Raw genomic sequence first — 17,085 nt, 5'->3', positions numbered from 1 at the left:
CCCTATTGAGGATACCCTCCACCCCACGCGGTGTCCAATGGTCACGGAAATCTCCCATGGACAGCCTTTCCAAAATCACACGGGTGTGGACGTAACCCTAGAAATTGATGGGACATGCTGTGCTGTGAGGTGCAGAGGTCGGTTGTGTGGACCAAAGATCCTATAGGATCTATGGTTGTGTGGACCAAAGATCCTATAGGATCTATGGTGTGGACAAGGGTAAAGGTTGTGGGTCATGCGGGCAGCGGGTGGTGGGTGGACGCTCTCCCCGGGACGCGGAGCCTCAACACGGGCGGAGCCTCGCTGGTCTGTCTCCTGGTGCCGGATTGGTGAAAGAAGTCCAACCTATGGAAATTCACTCAGCAGAGTTTAAGTGAAAGATCAACTCCCCACCAGCCCCCCCACCCCCCCTACCCCCCCTCCAAAAAAAAAAGCAGCAGACTGCGAGGTAAAGCCGAATGGAAGGAGGACAAGGTTTAGTCGCCGCTGCAGCGTGTGCATCTCACACATTGTAGCGTGTCTCATACATTGTAGCGGGCTGCTGGCGTGTCTCATACATTGTAGCGGGCTGCTGGCGTGTCTCATACATTGTAGCGGGCTGCAGCGTGTGGCTACACTTGTCCCATTGTTGCACATCGGTGGAGAGCGGCGCTCGCAGATGGAAACATCGGCGGCGATCCTTGTGCTGGAAGTTTGGCCGGCGAGCGCCATGAATGGAGCTATGTTACACTGAGGAATGAAGGAAAACTCCTGCAACCCGCCCCCCGTTGTCCGCAGTCTGAGCCCGGGGACAGCAGCGTGAAGAAAGAAGGCGACAGTCAGGAGACTTTGCTTTAACTTATTCTTTACTTCCCATTTTCTAATTTTCTTCGACTTTTTGTTGTTGTTCGTGAGCCGTGTCGCTCTACTTGCACCGGGATTTGTGTGTGTGTGTGTTTTTTTTAATTGGTAGCAATGGGGGCTGCTCGGTTTGGGACCTTGCTTCTCTTCCTCGCCAACAGGCTGTGCGGTGTTCGCGCCGCCTCGGGGGAGTATTGTCACGGCTGGTCTGACAGTAACGGCAGCTGGCACGCCGGCTTCCAGTGCCCCGAGAGGTACGACGGCCAGGAGGCCACCTTGTGCTGCGGCTCTTGCGGTCTCAGGTATTGCTGCTCGCTCCTGGACAACCGCCTGGACCAGGGCGTCTGCGACAACGACAGGGACGTCCACCAGGAGCCGGGAACCCAAGGGAAATCTGCATCAGGTATGGCCACTTTCTCCCCCACCCACAGGTCCTTCGTCAACTTAGTTCCGAGTTAGCTTTAGCCCTTGGGGCTAAGGGAATCAAGGGATATGGGGGGAAGCAGGATACTGATTTTAGATGATCACCCATGATTATATTGAATGGCGGTGCTGGCTCGAAGGGCCGAATGACTGCAACGTCCAGGTTCAGAAACAGCCGCTTCCCCACAGCCATTGAACTCAATTCAAACAAAACTCTGAACATTAATATCCCAATAAAGTGTTTTATTTATTGATGTGTATATATTTATACAATGGTATATGGACACACTGATCAGTTCTGTATTTATGCCTTCTATATTCTGTTGTGCTGAAGCAAAGCAAGAATTTCATTGTCCTATCTGGGACACACCACAATAAACTCTCTTGAATCTCTTGAATCTTGAATGGCCTATCCCTGCACCCATTTTTCTGTTTCTTCCATCTGATTCTGGAGATGCTTCTTTCCACAGATGTAGTTTTCAGGAGCTCATAGTTCTCTTTGAGTATGTAGATAAACACCTGAAGATATGAGCACTTCCAACCCAGAGCATCAGTCTGAAGAACGGTCTCGACCTGAAACGTCACACATTCCTTCTCTCCAGAGATGCTGCCTGACCCGCTGAGTTATTCCAGCATTTTGTGTCTACCACAGCATCTTGTCGTAACCAACCCACCATGCCAGTGGTTTATTTTATTTACTGGACTTTTTGTTTGTTTGAAGATAGACACAAAGTGCTGGAGTGCACAAAGTTCACACGTTTTAGCAGGATAATTGGGCCATTCGGCCCATCAAGTCCACTCTGTCATTCAATCATGGCTGATCTATCTTTCCCTCTCAAACCCATTCTCCTCCCCATAACCCCAGGCAAAGTTCTAGTTTGTTATGTTATCTATTGAGTGCTGTGTTTAAAAACCTGTTGTGCTGCTGTAAGTAAGAAATTCATTGTAAACACAAGGGAAACAAAGTGCTGGAGTAATTCAGCTGGACAGGCAGCATTTCTAGAGAACACTTCATTCAAGGACTACGTTGTCCTGTTTCTGTACACATGACGATTGAACACTTGACTCGTGAATTGATGAAAATAGTTTGTTTCCCTCATGTTAATTACTCTTATAAGATGTTTTACTAACATGACATGGAATTTACAGGAAGTTAGTTACAGGGTAAGACATAAATTGATTAGTATGGGTGTCAGAGGTTACAGAGCAAAGGCAGGAGAATGGGGTTAAGAGGGGGAGATAGATCAGCCATGATTGAATGGCGGAGTAGACTTGATGGGCCAAATGGCCTAATTCGACTCCTATTCCTTATGACATGACATAATGACACAGGAGCAGACTTAGGTGGTTCAGTTCATCGAGTCTCTTCCACCAATCAATCACGACTGATCTATTTCCCCCCCTCCAACCCCATTCTCCTGCCTTCTACCTGTAACCTTTGCTGTCCTTCCTAATCAATAACCGATCAATCGCCACTTCAAAAATACACAATGTCTTGCCTTCCACTGCCATGTGTGGCAATGATTTCCACACATTCACCTCCCTCTGGCTAAGGAAATTCATCCTCATCTCCATTACAGCTAATCCTCAAAATATGTGGGCTAACATCTTGATAATTTGTCAGAGGTCCTAATGTCTCAGATTTGGTCCTCCTTTCTGATTACAGCTGTTAATTCCTTTTTGCGCTAGCAATGAACCATTCTTTACTGCATTGGAAGCCATTTGGCCCATCGTGCCTGTGCTGGCTATCAGAAACATGTCTCAGTTTATTTCCCCTCTCTGCTTTTCTCCATTATTACACCTCTTCAAGGTATTGTGGTGTTTGCTGAAACTATTGCTTCTGGGAAGCATTATTGTCATAGTTATATAGCACAGAAATGTTTTACAAAAGTAAACTTTATGCAGATTTAAAATTATACAAAACCAAAAACTCTTCATGTATTTTTGGTGTCTATACCTTCAATAGTGTCATGCACAGTATTTGTGCCAATCTTTAAGAAAATGTCCTTGCCACTCATGTGGCCACTTTTTACATGAGCACAGAAGTGGGCTTCACTCGGTCCATGTAGGTCATTGAGTACCCATCTCACTTTCCAGCATTTAGCCAGTTCGCCTTCTATGCCATGATGATTCGGGTGCATGTCTACATACTTGGGGAACTATGGGCTCTTAAAAACGACATCTGTGGAAAGAAATATCATCAGAATCAAAGTGAAAAGGTACTTCATCAAGGTCAACTGACTTGTTAAAATCCTCTTCTGAAGATGTTTAATCCATTCTTGAGGCATGCCTCTCTGGGATTTGGCATCTTAAATACTTTCAATTTGCCATTGACCTTGTGAATGTTGGCAATGATGTTGGAAGGCTATACAATTCAAAATCACAGTGGTTATAGTGCGCAAGCAATTTGGCCGATGTACCACAACAATGCAAGTACAATCTAGCTGTTCCCACCTCCTCACTTCCTCCATATAGTTGGGATTTATCTTTTCCCTCTCTGATGATAATCCATTTCCCTTTTGAATGTCACAATTGAACAAGGGCCTCACTTCTACACCTGGTGTTTCTGTTAGATCTTAATCACTCCTTAATATTAAAAAAAATCGGTATGGGATTCGGTTCTCTTGTCAATCACCTTCACTCTGTCCTCTAGGTCTTTACTTGAAGTATTGCACAGAATAAGATTCTGTCGCGATCTAGCAGCCCTGTGCAGCCAATATTTAGGATTAGAAATCTTGGAAGATTTTCGCCTGTCTAATAGAATCTGGCCATGTTGGACCCCAAGCTCTGGCCCTTGAAAGAGTTGGTTAATTTGGTCCATTCCTTGGTCAAACATGGGGCCATATAGTTCACAAACTTTTTTTCTACTACAATCTTGCTCCCTGCATTGATTTCTTTCTTGCCAAGTACTTGTCCAACTATATGTTGGATACAGTTATTGTCTGTAATGAACATTGTCATGTTGCAACTGCCATTGGAGAGAGGGAGTTTACCATTTCTATCGATGATCCTCAATCCACGCATTTGTGTGTTCTCGAGGCATCATCCAGAAGCTATCTAATACTATATGTTCATAAATTATTGGAGCAGAATTAGGCCATTTGGCCCATCAGGTCTATTCTGTAATTCAATCATGGCTACTTTATCTAGCCCTCTCAATCCCATTCTCCTGCCTTCTCCCTATAACCCCTGACACCCTTACTAATATCCTCTTTGAAAACCTTTAATTTTTCTCTTAACTTTACAGTTGGATATTTTTAAGGTGGCGATTGACAGATTCTTCATTAGTAAGAGTGCCGGGGGTTATGGGGTGAAGGCAGGAGAATGGGGTTGAGAGGGAAATATACATCGGCCATTATTGAATGGCCAAGTAGACGTGATAGGCTGACTAGACTAATTCTGCTCCTATAACTGGTGGAGTTATGAACAGTTCTAGTGGAAAAAGCTAATTCATTCTCATGGTACAATCCTAGTGAATCTTAAATGAATCACTTCCACAGCTCCAACACGAGTCAGTCGTATTTTTCTACTGTTAATATTAAAATGTATATTTAATATCTTAAATGACAAAGTTTAAAATGGCCCTCGACTGGTGTTGCCAAAATATTCAATAAGAGCTGGAGAAAGTGTACAGAGTGTGTTTGTGCATGCGTATATATATCTTTACATGAATAACTTCCATTGACTAGGTGGTGAACCAGGACACTCCCCTAGTCCCAGAACAAACTTTCTTTCTGCCAAGTGGAGATTGCATGAGAAAAAAAAAATGAGGCCAGGCTGCTGAAGCCCCAAGAAGTGTGTTTATAACTGGTTATGAAGTTTTGTAACAATCGGACTCCATGTAGTAATTTTAATCCAACCCACATGTTGCAAAATCCACTGGATCAAGACCACTGTCCCTTTTTAGACCACATTTGATTTGACTCTGAACAGTGACCAGTCAGGGTATAAAATGAATGCCTGACTCAATCCTGTCAGTTTTCTTCTGGCAAGTTAAAATTCCTTCCTGTCCTAAAAGTGCAGTTCTAAATGTGTTCTGTTTTGCGACAAAAAAATTCCATGATTTAAAATGAATGTTTTTTCTATATAAAATTAAGTGCTTGCGCAACAGAATTACCATCAAATCTGTCCCCTTCTATTTCAGAGCTGCTACTAGTTTCTATCTGTATGTGGTGATTATCCTTCACTCTCTTGCCCACTTGGGCCTCCTACATGCACGGTTTCAGGGGATGATTCTTGGTAAATTGTTTATCCGTGCTGGCGGGCAGAATGCTTGACAAACATGATCCATCATCACTTGATGTTATAACTGAACACATCCCACCAGATGTCACTTGATACAGGAAGAACATAGAGCTAGTGTATGGGTGATCTTTTTATGGGCACAGACTCAGTGGGCCAAAGGGCCTGTTTACATGGTAATACTTCTGCTAATTGATCTGTGTTTTAAAAATTGCCTGGATATGACCCAAAACGTTCTCGTTTTAGAAATTTAAATTCGAATCATATGGACAACTTGTGTAGAACAACAGATGATTTTTTTTTTGTCTGATGTACTGATCTTGAAACAATTTTATAACAAACTAACAATATGTACATGCTCACCAGCCACCCTTTTTAATGCAGTGTGGTTTAGGCTCTGTTAGACCACATGTTTCAAGGCATTTTATTCCAGCTTTAACACAAATAAAAACACTCTTTCCCTTGCTTCCTAAAAATCACCAATAAAATGGTCACAGATCATTTCCCTTTCAGCAAATTATGTTGACCATGTCTGATTGCCATGAATTCTTCCACATATCCTGATATTGTGTCTTTCATGATTGTGTCTAACATTTTCCCCGAGACTGACATTAACATAGAAACATAGAAAATAGGTGCAGGAGTAGGCCAATCGGCCCTTCGAGCCTGAATGATCAGCCATTCAATATGATCATGGCTGATCATCCAACTCAGTATCCTGTACCTGCCTTCTCTCCATACCCCCTGATCCCTTTAGCCACAAGGGCCACATCTAACTTCCTCTTAAATATAGCCAATGAACTGGCCTCAACTATCTTCTATGGCAGAGAATTCCAGAGATTCATCACTCTCTGTGTGAAAAATGTTCTTCTCATCTCGGTCCTAAAAGATTTCCCCCTTATCCTTAAACTGTGACCCCTTGTTCTGGACTTCCCCAACATCGGGAACAATCTTCCTGCATCTAGCCCCTTCTGTCCAACCCCTTAAGAATTCTGTAAGTTTCTATAAGATTCCCCTCTATCTTCTAAATTCTAGCGAGTAAGTAAATTAAGCTAACCAATGATTGTTGACTTTGCCTGAAGAGCCATTGAGCTGTGAATGGGGCCCTTCGGCCCACTCTGTCCATGCTGACCGTTGCACATCTTCATTGATCCCTTTTGCCTGCAATAGGACTGTATGCTTCCTCTATGCAGGTGTCTGTGTAAGGGTTTCTTGAGAGTTGTGATTGTATCTGGCTCCGCAAACTCTTCAGACAGCATGTTCTAGATATCAACCATTCTGTGCATTTAAATCTAAACCATTATTACCTTTCGAATCCCCATCTAAAATTTGTTCCTCTGCCCTCTTGTTTTTGATATCCCTGCAACGTGAAAAGATTCTATCATTCCCTATTAATGGCGCTTACAGTTGTATATGCTTCTATCAGGTCAGAACTTCATGAGTCACTAAAATTCATCCCATGCTCTCAAAGATTTATTCCTTGTTTTAAAAATAAATATCATCACTGTATGTCATTTGGATGTAAATATTGGAGATAAAAAATAGTAAGCGATCAGATGACAAGAAATTTGGTGGTGTGGGTAGTGAAGGTGGTTGGTCAACACTACAGACCATATAGATTAGTTGGGTGGAATGTCAGCTCGTGCAATTTAAGCTCGACAAGTGTAAGGTGATGTATTTTGGCAAGTCAGATAGGTGAAGCACATGTATACTAGGAAATGGCAATGCTCCAAGGACTACTGATGAACAGGAGGACCTTATGGTGCTGCTGTACGTCAATATTTGCTGAATTCCATCGTTTCCTGAAAGTTGCAACACAGACGGTTAGAGTGGTGAAGAAGGAATATGGTTTGCATGTATGAATAGAATACAATATGGGACCGCCATTTTAACTCCCCTTTCCATATCATTACCATTCCATCCTCCTTTATCAGAATGAAGCTTCACGCAAACGGGTGGAACGACACCTCGTATTTCCCAACGATAGGAAGATTGAATTTTCCAATTACAAATAACACCTCTGCCCCCTCTCTCTTTCCTGTGCTCACATTCTGGTGGAAAAACCCATTTTCCCCACACCTTTTTTTGAAAGATGGCAAGGCCAAGCACGCCAATGCTGCTCACCAATATATGATTTGAGGATTATGTGAAGTAATTGAAATTTCATTCTTTAAGAAATGCACTTTTCGTTGTTAGCTTTGCAGAACCAGTAGGTACCTAACCTATTCAATGAAGGAAATGCAGTTTCTGTCTTTGCATGAATATCTTATCCGTTTCACTCACCAGCACATTTGTTAGGTGATGAGGATAATTAATCGTGTAGGCCTTAAAACAATTAATTTATTGCATGTGTGGATTCTTTAGCAGGACTTAATGGTAACTGGACACTTAAAAAAAAATCACAAGTAGTTTTTCATTCTTCCTATTTCCTTTTTATATTTCTCCCCCTCAATCCAATCTTTCCATTTAAAAAAAAAAACATGTGAGTTTCACAGTCTTTAAATCTAACTTAATCATGACCCAAAACGTCATCTATCTTCTTTCTCCAGAGATGCTGCCTGACCCGCTGAGTTACTCCAGCACATTGGTGTCTATCTTTGGTATAAATCAGCTTCTGCCGTTCTCTGTTTCTAGTTAAGATTGTAAAGAGTTGTTTTCCCCTGTTCACTCTGATCCCAGTTTACTTGATTTATTTCATTCACAGTCTTGAATTAGAGAGGGTCATAGAGAGAGGCACTAAAAACACATTGGCAGCAATTTACAGTGGCCCATTAACCCACCAACTGACAAGTAGGATATGTGAGTATCTGGAAAATAACTAAGATGTGGCAGCAGAACTCCAGACTGACACACCAGGATTGAACTCAGCAGGCAGTATCTCTGGAGAGAAGGAATGGGTGACGTTTCGGGTCGAGACCCTTCTTCAGACTGAAGCTTCTGCCTGAAAAAGGGTCACGACCCGAAACGTCACCCATTCCTTCTCTCCAGAGATGCTGCCTGTCCCGCTGAGTTACTCCAGCATTTTGTGTCTTGTCTTTGATGTAAACCAGTATCTGCAGTTCCTCCCTACACACCAGGATTGAGTCTGGTTTGATGAAGCTGTGAGATGGCTCCGTCAGCACCAATTCTGTGCTACACCCAATTAAGCAGTAATCATATTAGATAATTGCAGGATTTTTTTTAAAGCATTAGTAAAACTTGGGACATTTTTTAGTACATACTATTTGTCATTATTTATTTCATGTCCTTACAAATGATTCATAAAAAATTGACCTTATCATCACCAGCACTCGACTTCATGTACCAACTCAAAACAATGTGGAGATCTGAAATAAAAACAGAATCGGTTTAAGACTGTCACAGTCAGGCAACATCTGATAAACCATCACTGACCTAAAATGTTAACACTCTTCCCAGCTGTTATCAGGCAGCAGCTGTCAGAGGTTATGGGGAGAAGGCAGGAGAATGGGGATAGGAGGAAGAGATAGATCAAGCATGATTGAATGGCAGAGTGGATTTGATGGGCCGAATGGCCAAATTGTACTCCTATTCCTTACGACCTTAGGAACTGAACCATCCTACACGAGTGGGTTAAAACTAAACAGTGGGGGGGTGGAGTCAACAACATGGAAGCGTATGTGTGCAGTTAACGGGAAAGCGAGTGTATTAAAGGTCACGTTCAAACAGGGCTGGGGGATGGGAACCAAGGCAAGGAGACAGAGGGCCATAGAAGGACAGAAGCGAAAGGTAGAAGGGAGATAAGAAAAACAAACCGGAAAGCTTTGTGCCTTAATGCAAGGAGCATTCGTAATAAGGTGGATGGATTGAATGCGCAGTTAGTAGTTAAGGGATATGATATAGTTGGAATTACAGGGACATGGTTCCAGGCTGACCAAGGCTGGGAGCTAAACATGCAGGGGTATTCAGTATTCAGGAACGATAGACAGAAAGGAAGAAGAGGTGGGGTGGCACTACTGGCTAAAGAGGAGATTAATGCAATAGCCAGGAGAGACATTAGCTTGGATGCTGTCGAATGGGTATGGTACGGGTAGAACTGCGAAATAGCAAAGGGCAGAAAACGCTTGTGGGAGTTGTATACAGACCACCAAACAGCAGTAGGGAGGTTGGGGATAGCATCAAGCAGGAAATTAGGGATGCATGTAGCAGAGAGACAGTAGTTATCATGGGTGACATTAATCTACATATAGATTGGGCCAACCAAATAGGTAGCAGTGCTGAGGAGGAGGATTTCCTGGAATGTGTACGGAGTGGGTTTTTAAACCAAAATGTAGAAGAACCAACTAGAGAGCAGGCCATCGTAGACTGGGTATTGTGAAATGAGGAAGGATTAGTTGGCAGAGCCCCTTGGCCAACAGTGACCATAATATGGTGGAATTCTGCATTAGGATGGAGAGTGACACGGTTAATTCAGAGACTAGGGTCCTGAACCTAAAGAGAGGAGACTTGTGAAGGTATGAGATGGGAATTGGCCAGGATAGACTGGCAAATTATACTTAAAGGGTTGATGGTGTAGATGCAATGGCAAAGATTTAAAGACCGCATGGATGAACTCCAGATATTGTTCATTTCTGTCTGGTGAAAAACTAAAACGGGGAAGGTGGCTCAACTGTGGCTAATGAGGAAAATCAAGGATAGTGTTAAATTCGGGGAAGGGTCATATAAATTGGCCAGAGGAAGCAGCAAAACGGAGGACTGGGAGAAATTTAGAACTCAACAGTGGAGGACAAAGGGGTTAATTAAGAGAGGGGGGAAGAGCATGAAAGAAAACATGCGGGGAATATAAAACTGACTCTATTGATTGAATTGATTGAATTCCTTTATTGTCATTCAGACCTTACGGTCTGAACGAAATTACTCTCCACTGTCCTCCACTGTTGAGTTCTAAAAGCTTCTTGTATGTAAAAAGGAAAAGATTAGTTAAGACAAATGTAGGTCCCTTACAATCAGAGGTGAATTTATAATGGGAAACAAGGAAATGGCACAACAGTTAAACGATTACACAAAAAAGCTGGAGAAACTCAGCGGGTGCAGCAGCATCTATGGAGCGAAGGAAAAAGACAATGTTTCGGGCCGAAACCCTTCTTCAGACGTTAAACGATTACTTTGTTTGTATCTTCCTTAGTGAAGACAGAACCAATCTCTCAGAAATACTAGGTGAATGAGGATCTAGGGGAGGGAGGAACCGAAGGGAATCCACATTAGTCAGGAAATGGTGTTAGGTGAACTGTTGGGACGGAAGGCAGATAAATCCCCAGGGCCCGATGGTCTGCTTCCCAGACTAGTCAAGGAGGAGGCCATAGAAATCGTGGATGCATTGGTGATCATTCCCCAACTGATCTTGACTCTGGATCAGTTCGTGTGGACTGGAGGGTAGCTAATGTAACTTCACTTTTTAAGAAAGGAGTGAGAGAGAAGACGGGGAATTATAGGCCAGTTAGCCTTACATCTGTAGTGGGGAAGATGCTGGAGTCAATTATTAAAGATGTTATAGCAGCGCATTTAGAAAGCAGTGACAGGATCAGTCAAAGTCAGCATGGATTTATGAAGGGGAAATCATGCTTGACTAATCTACTGGAATTTTTTTGGGATGTAACAAGTAGAATGGATAAGGGAGGGCCAGTCGATGTGGTGTATCTGGACTTTCAAAAAGCCTTTGACAAGGTCCCACACAAGAGATTAGTGTGCAAAATTAGAGCACAAGGTATTGGGGGTAGGGTGGATAGAGCACTGAATGGGAGCAGGAAGCAAAGAATAGGAATTAACGGGTCCTGCTCAGAATGGCAGGAAGTGACTAGTGGGGTGCCGGCTCAGTGCTGGGACCCCATATATTTACTATATGTGTTAACTATTTAGATGAGGGAATTAAATGTGACATCTCCAAGTTTGTGGATGACACAAAGCTGGGTGGCAGTGTGAGCTGTGAGGAGGATGCTTTGAGGCCGCAGTGAAACTTGGATAGGTTGGGTGAGTGGGCAGATGCATGGCAGATGCAGTATAATATGGATAAATGTGAGGTTATTCACTTTGGTGGCAAGAACAGGAAGGCAGATTATTATCAGAATGGTGTCAGATTAGGAAAACGGGAGGTGTAACGAGACTTGGGTGTGCTTGTACATCTGTCACTAAAAGTAAGCATGCAGGTACAGCAGGCAGTGAATAAAGCTAATGGCATGTTGGTCTTCATTGCGAGAGGATTTGAGTTTAGGAGCAAGGAGGTCCTACTACAGTTGTACAGGGCCCTGGTGAGACCGCATTTGGAGTATTGTGTGCAAATTTGGTCTCCTAATTTGAGGAAGGACATTCTTGCTATTGAGGGAGTGCAGTGTAGGTTCACCGGGTTCATTCCTGGGATGGCAGGGCTATCACATGATGAAAGAATGGGTCGACTGGGCTTGTATTCACTGGAATTTAGAAGGATGCAAGGGGATTGTATAGAAACATAAAATTCTTAAAGGATTGGACAGACTAGATTCAGGAAAAATGTTCCCGATGTTGGGGTAGTACAGAACCAGGGGTCACAGTCTAAGAATAGGGAGTAGGCAGTTTAGGACTGAGATGAGGAAACATTTTTTTCACCCAGAGTTGTGAATCTATGGAATTCTCTGCTACAGAAGGCAGTGGAAGCCAATTCACTGGATGTTTTCAAGCGAGAGTTAGCTTTAGCTCTTGAGGCTAAAGGAATCAAAGAATTATGGGGAAAATGCAGGAATGGATTTTAGATGATCAGCCATGATCACATTGAATGGTGGTGCTGGCTCGAAGGGCCGAATGGCCTATTCCTACACCTATTTTTCTATGTTTCTACTAACAACTAGAGAGCCGTCCTGAGCTATTATTGACCTCTTGGTAGACCCTTGGACTCTCTTTGATCAGACTTTGCTAGAATTTATCTTGCACTCAATGTTATTCACGTTATTCCCAGCTATCATGCATCTGCGCACTGTGGTGGGCCCAATTGTTATCAAGTATTGTCTTTCCGCTGACTGGTTAGCACACAACAAAAGCTTTTCACTGTAACTCGCTACATGTGACAATAAACTAAACTTGTACTCTCTGAGCTGCAGCCGAACCTGCTGAGTATTTCCAAGGTTTGCTGCTTTTATTTAAAGATTGCAGTGTCAGCATTTTCATCAGCCGCGTGCTGCTTGAATTGCAACTTGTGTTCATCCTGTTGCAGACATTCCTCTTGTTCTCCCCTCACACTTGCACCTCCTTTTTCCCGTGATCAAACGGGCTGATTGAACTGAAATGTGAACTTTCTCACTCCACAAATCGTGCGATCCAGGTAGCGAATTGTAATCCTGTTTTTAAACAGAGCTTTATGTGTCCTTTGTTGCACCATATGCCCATTGAGGTAATCGTTGCCTGTGTATTCTGTGTCCAAAGTTTGATTCCAAAGGAACTGTAATGAATGCACATTTCAAGTGTCAAGGGTGTTTGATTGTCACATGTCCTCAAGCGGAACAATGAAATTCTTACTTGCAGCACCGCCACAGATATGTAAACATAGGGATATATTAAAAGCAGACAAATAAATGGACAATAATAGTGCAAAAACAATGTGCACGTTTATGTACAAAATACTGGAGTAACTCAGCGGGACAGGCAGCATCTGGAGAGAAGGAATGGGTGACGTTTCGGGTCGAGACCCTTCTTCAGATCAATGCCCACGTTTATATAGTTTGGAGCCTATTTGGAGGTTGTGTTTAATTTTCGGGTATATCACCAAGTTCAAGTGAGTTTATTGTCATGTGTCCCTGTATAGGGCAATGAAATTCTTGCTTTGGTTCAGCACACAGAACATAGTAGGCATTTACTACAAAACAGATATGTGTGTCCATATACCATAATATAAATATATACACATATGAATAAATAATCTGATAAAGTGCAAATAACAGATAATGGGTTATTAATCAGAGTTTTGTCCGAGTCAGGTTTAATAGCCTGATGGCTGTGGGGAAGTAGCTATTCCTGAACCTGGTTGTTGTAGTCTTCAGGCTCCTGCACCAGTTACTAATGTTGGATTCCACCCCTTTTTTTTTTGCCATTGCAAAATGTCGTGCTCCATGCTAACGTGCTCTTGTTGTTTCCTTTGCAGTTCCCATGTATTTGCCGTTCCTCGTCGTCGGTTCCATTTTTGTGGCCTTCGTCATAGTTGGTTCGTTCATTGCCATTTGCTGCTGCAGGTGCTTGAAGCCAAAGCCCGAGGAGACCCATCAGGAAGCCCCCACCCAGAACCGATTGCTGGAGCCCATTCCCCCGACTGGCATCAGAACCCCTTCACGCCACTCCACCTCCAGCACCACCACCACTTCGACCCGGAGCTCGATGGGGCGGCAGAACAACATCTGTTCCATGGGCACGGATGCCATTAACCTCTACATGAACATGCCCACCAACTTCCCCATCGTGGGGTGTCACCAAGCTCAACAGTTCTTGCCTTCCCAATCCACAGGGAATCCTTTCCTACCAGCACAATATCTCAGCTATGGGATCCCTCCAGATCATACATTAGTCATGGCTTCTGCATACGTGGATAGAACAGGGTATGCACAACAGCCCAACAATCCTTATACAACTGGGCCATTAAATGCAGACCAGCTGATGTACCCAACTGTGACTCTGTAAGATTCATCTGCGAAAAGGACTTGAGTTTTCACGGAATCTTTAACATGTTCTGTGTTGATAGAAATTGAAATATTTAGTCAAAGCCAATAATTTAAATAGTGTTCCTTCATTTTAATCTTACCGCAATATGTGAACTTTTAATGCTGCATTTTCTGCTCCTCTCACTGGAATAACTGAATCGTTACAACGTTATTTGTTCCATTGAACAAAGTGCTGGAGGAACTTAGCGGGTCATAAACACATGGAACAGCACAGGAACAGGCCCTGTGGCCCATTGTGTCTACGCCAAACATGATGACATGTTCAACTACTTTCCTCTGTCTGCATGTGATCTATGTCCATTTTCCATGCATGGTCATGTGCATATTTGATCTGCTTCCAACACCCACTCCTGGCAGTGTGTTCCACATGTGTGTGTGTGTGTGTGTTAAAAATATCCCACACATCTCCTTTAAACTTCCCCCCTCTCACCTGAAAGCTATCCCCTCGAAGTGTAACATTTCCATCCTGGAAGAAAGGTTCGGATCGACTACTCTGTGTCTCTCATATTTTTATATGCTTCTGCCATGTCTCCCCTTGACCTCTGACACTCGCGTGTAAACAATGTAGATTTGTTTCTGAATGGAACACTTCTTCTGAAGAGGGGTCCTGACCCAAAATCAAGTCCGTTTCCCTCCGTTGATGCTGCCTGAACCGCTGAGTTTCTTCAGCACTTTGGGGGGTTTTTGCGCGAGATTCCAAAATCTGCATTCTCCCGTGCCTCCATGATTTGTTCCATCCATGTCCATTGCAATTCATCTATTTGGCAATGCGAGTTGGGAATATGAAGCAAAAAAATCTATTTTGATCCTAATGATTGTTACTAATTAGCAAAGTGAGAAACTTCACGTTTTTCAGTGATTCTCTCAGTTTATCACGTTGCAGTGAGAAATTTCCCCGTAATTGCCTGTGCTAAACATATGTTGCCACAAGTATGTGGTGAAATTTGGCAGTTTTCGAGTCGATGGAGCAGCATTTCAGAAATGAAGGCCAATATCTGGCTGATGCATCGGCGGTGTCAGCAATCGAAGATTAATTTTGGTCCCATCATTTTACTATTGACCCGTTAAGTGTGATCAGTGCAACATCTCTTGGTTTGAAGAACTTTTGTCAATCGGCAGTCTTCATCATATTTTATGAAAGTTGTCTCTTCTGTAATGCCACAGGAGAGCATCTATGGACTTCTCTGACTGACTGCAGGCTGCAAGGCACTAAACTATAGGAAAATCCCAATATTAGTGAATGGAGTTGGACTTTGTACAACTGGTATTGACCGAGCTCTGGCCTACCACTAGAAGACCCGCATAGGTTTTGCAAATATGGGGAAGATTTGTAAATACATATGTGTATATTGTGTGGGGGGTGGGGGGAAATTATTTTTCGGGGAAATTACCCTTATATTTTTGCTTTTCAGCAGGAATGCTTTTAAATGCTCTTCAGGTTCCTTTGTTGCAAATACATTATACCATTTTTTTAAAGGACAGTTTTGTTTGTATATTTTCTCAGGTTGTAAATAAAAAGTGACCAATAGGCATTGCTATTTCCTTGCGTAACAAAAATTCACAAGGAGCGTGACTGCACATGAGATTATGAGAAGATTTGGGGTAGAGAAGAACATACAAAAGATTGCGTCTTCAATGGCAGGGAGAGGATCTAGGATGAATTTGGCGGATGCTGACAGATTTGAATGGTGGACATCACAAAGTGGTGGGTGGGGATGGTAACCTCTTAAAGACCAAAGGTAGGTGAGTGGGAATGCAAGACTGAAGGTGGAAAGCAGCTGGGAGTTTAATTACTTGGAAGACTACACCTGTTCTCTAATGTTTGCCAAATAGCCTGGTGTAGGATGACAGGAGTAGATGCCACAGATGTTGAATCTCAATTGTTGAATGGGGTTGTGTTGTCTGACTGAATTTTCCGAATCGGATTTCCAAATGATTACAAAAACTGCCAGCATCTGGTTTGGAAATGGGATAGTCTGCTGATATAATGGCCTTGCACCAAAACACAGCAGAGGTCACTCACTCTGCTGCTTTCTTTACAATTGTAGATTTGCTTCAAAGCTCCTGTAACATTATAGGGCATAAGCCTAACTGATTGAGCTCTTGAAGCCGGCAAATGCACGCAGATTGTCTTGACAGATGGATCTGATTTAATTTAGAGAAGATAATTTTTGAGTCTTAAAAAAAATCCTTCATCTAAAAATGTTGACTTTTGTTGTGGTGTGCTCCCCATAGTCATGTTCCCCTCAAATATCTTGGGTCACGATAAGTTCAGGGCTAATCTGTCAATATTATCTTTAGCCACGATCAGCGTGCTCTTGTACATACATAACCAGATCAGAGCAACTTCTATTGAGGGTGTTACCCCCTAAATATATATTTTTCTCCACCTTTCACAGAATGTATTTCCATGTACACTGCTAATTTGGATAATATTAATGAACATGGCAGGCTGCAGGCATAAGAGTTCATTAATCTACAACACCAGTGCAAGTATAAGCTACAGGTGGCTTTTAGCTTGAAGTACCAAGATCAACACAGTTCGACTCCATCTGGACTTTCAAACGTCAAGACTGCCATGCCTAATTGTTTCCCACCTATCCTTTGATCTCTTGTTCAGTCAAATAATCCTGATGGATTGGTCAGTGCCCATCCCCATTCACTATCTTCCTAGATGCACTCATAATTCATTCCCATTTTTCATATGCAAGACCAATGCCATTAACCTATTGGAGTCGTACAGCATGGGAACAGGCCCTTCAGCCCAACTTGCCCATGGTGATAAAGATGCCCCATTTGCACTAGTCCCACATGCCAACGTTTGGCTGTGCTAAACCTTTCCTATCCATGTACGTGTCCAAATATCTTTTAAATGTTATAGTATCGG

At 42.9% G+C, this 17,085-nt stretch overlaps 1 protein-coding gene across 1 annotated transcript; it reads left to right on the top strand.

Annotated features, from left to right (window-relative positions):
- Positions 1-306: 306 nt before the first annotated feature.
- On the top strand, positions 307-15,730 carry LOC116979178 (protein shisa-1-like). The gene is made up of 2 exons (XM_033030713.1): positions 307-1,243; positions 13,628-15,730. The coding sequence occupies exons 1-2, from the start codon at positions 955-957 to the stop codon at positions 14,155-14,157; spliced, it is 819 nt and encodes a 272-aa protein (XP_032886604.1). The 5' UTR covers positions 307-954; the 3' UTR covers positions 14,158-15,730.
- Positions 15,731-17,085: the final 1,355 nt, after the last annotated feature.

The sequence above is a fragment of the Amblyraja radiata genome, chromosome 12 (genome assembly GCF_010909765.2).
Source record: "Amblyraja radiata isolate CabotCenter1 chromosome 12, sAmbRad1.1.pri, whole genome shotgun sequence".
NCBI lineage: Eukaryota > Metazoa > Chordata > Chondrichthyes > Rajiformes > Rajidae > Amblyraja > Amblyraja radiata.
This window is presented reverse-complemented; position numbering and strand designations above follow the sequence as displayed.

Bases quoted from the DNA above. Each gene is read 5' to 3' on its own strand.
- LOC116979178 (XM_033030713.1), top strand. From the start codon at position 955: ATGGGGGCTGCTCGGTTTGGGACCTTGCTTCTCTTCCTCGCCAACAGG. The intron at 1,244-13,627 runs GTATGGCCACTT...TTTCCTTTGCAG, and splicing joins CCAAGGGAAATCTGCATCAG to TTCCCATGTATTTGCCGTTC.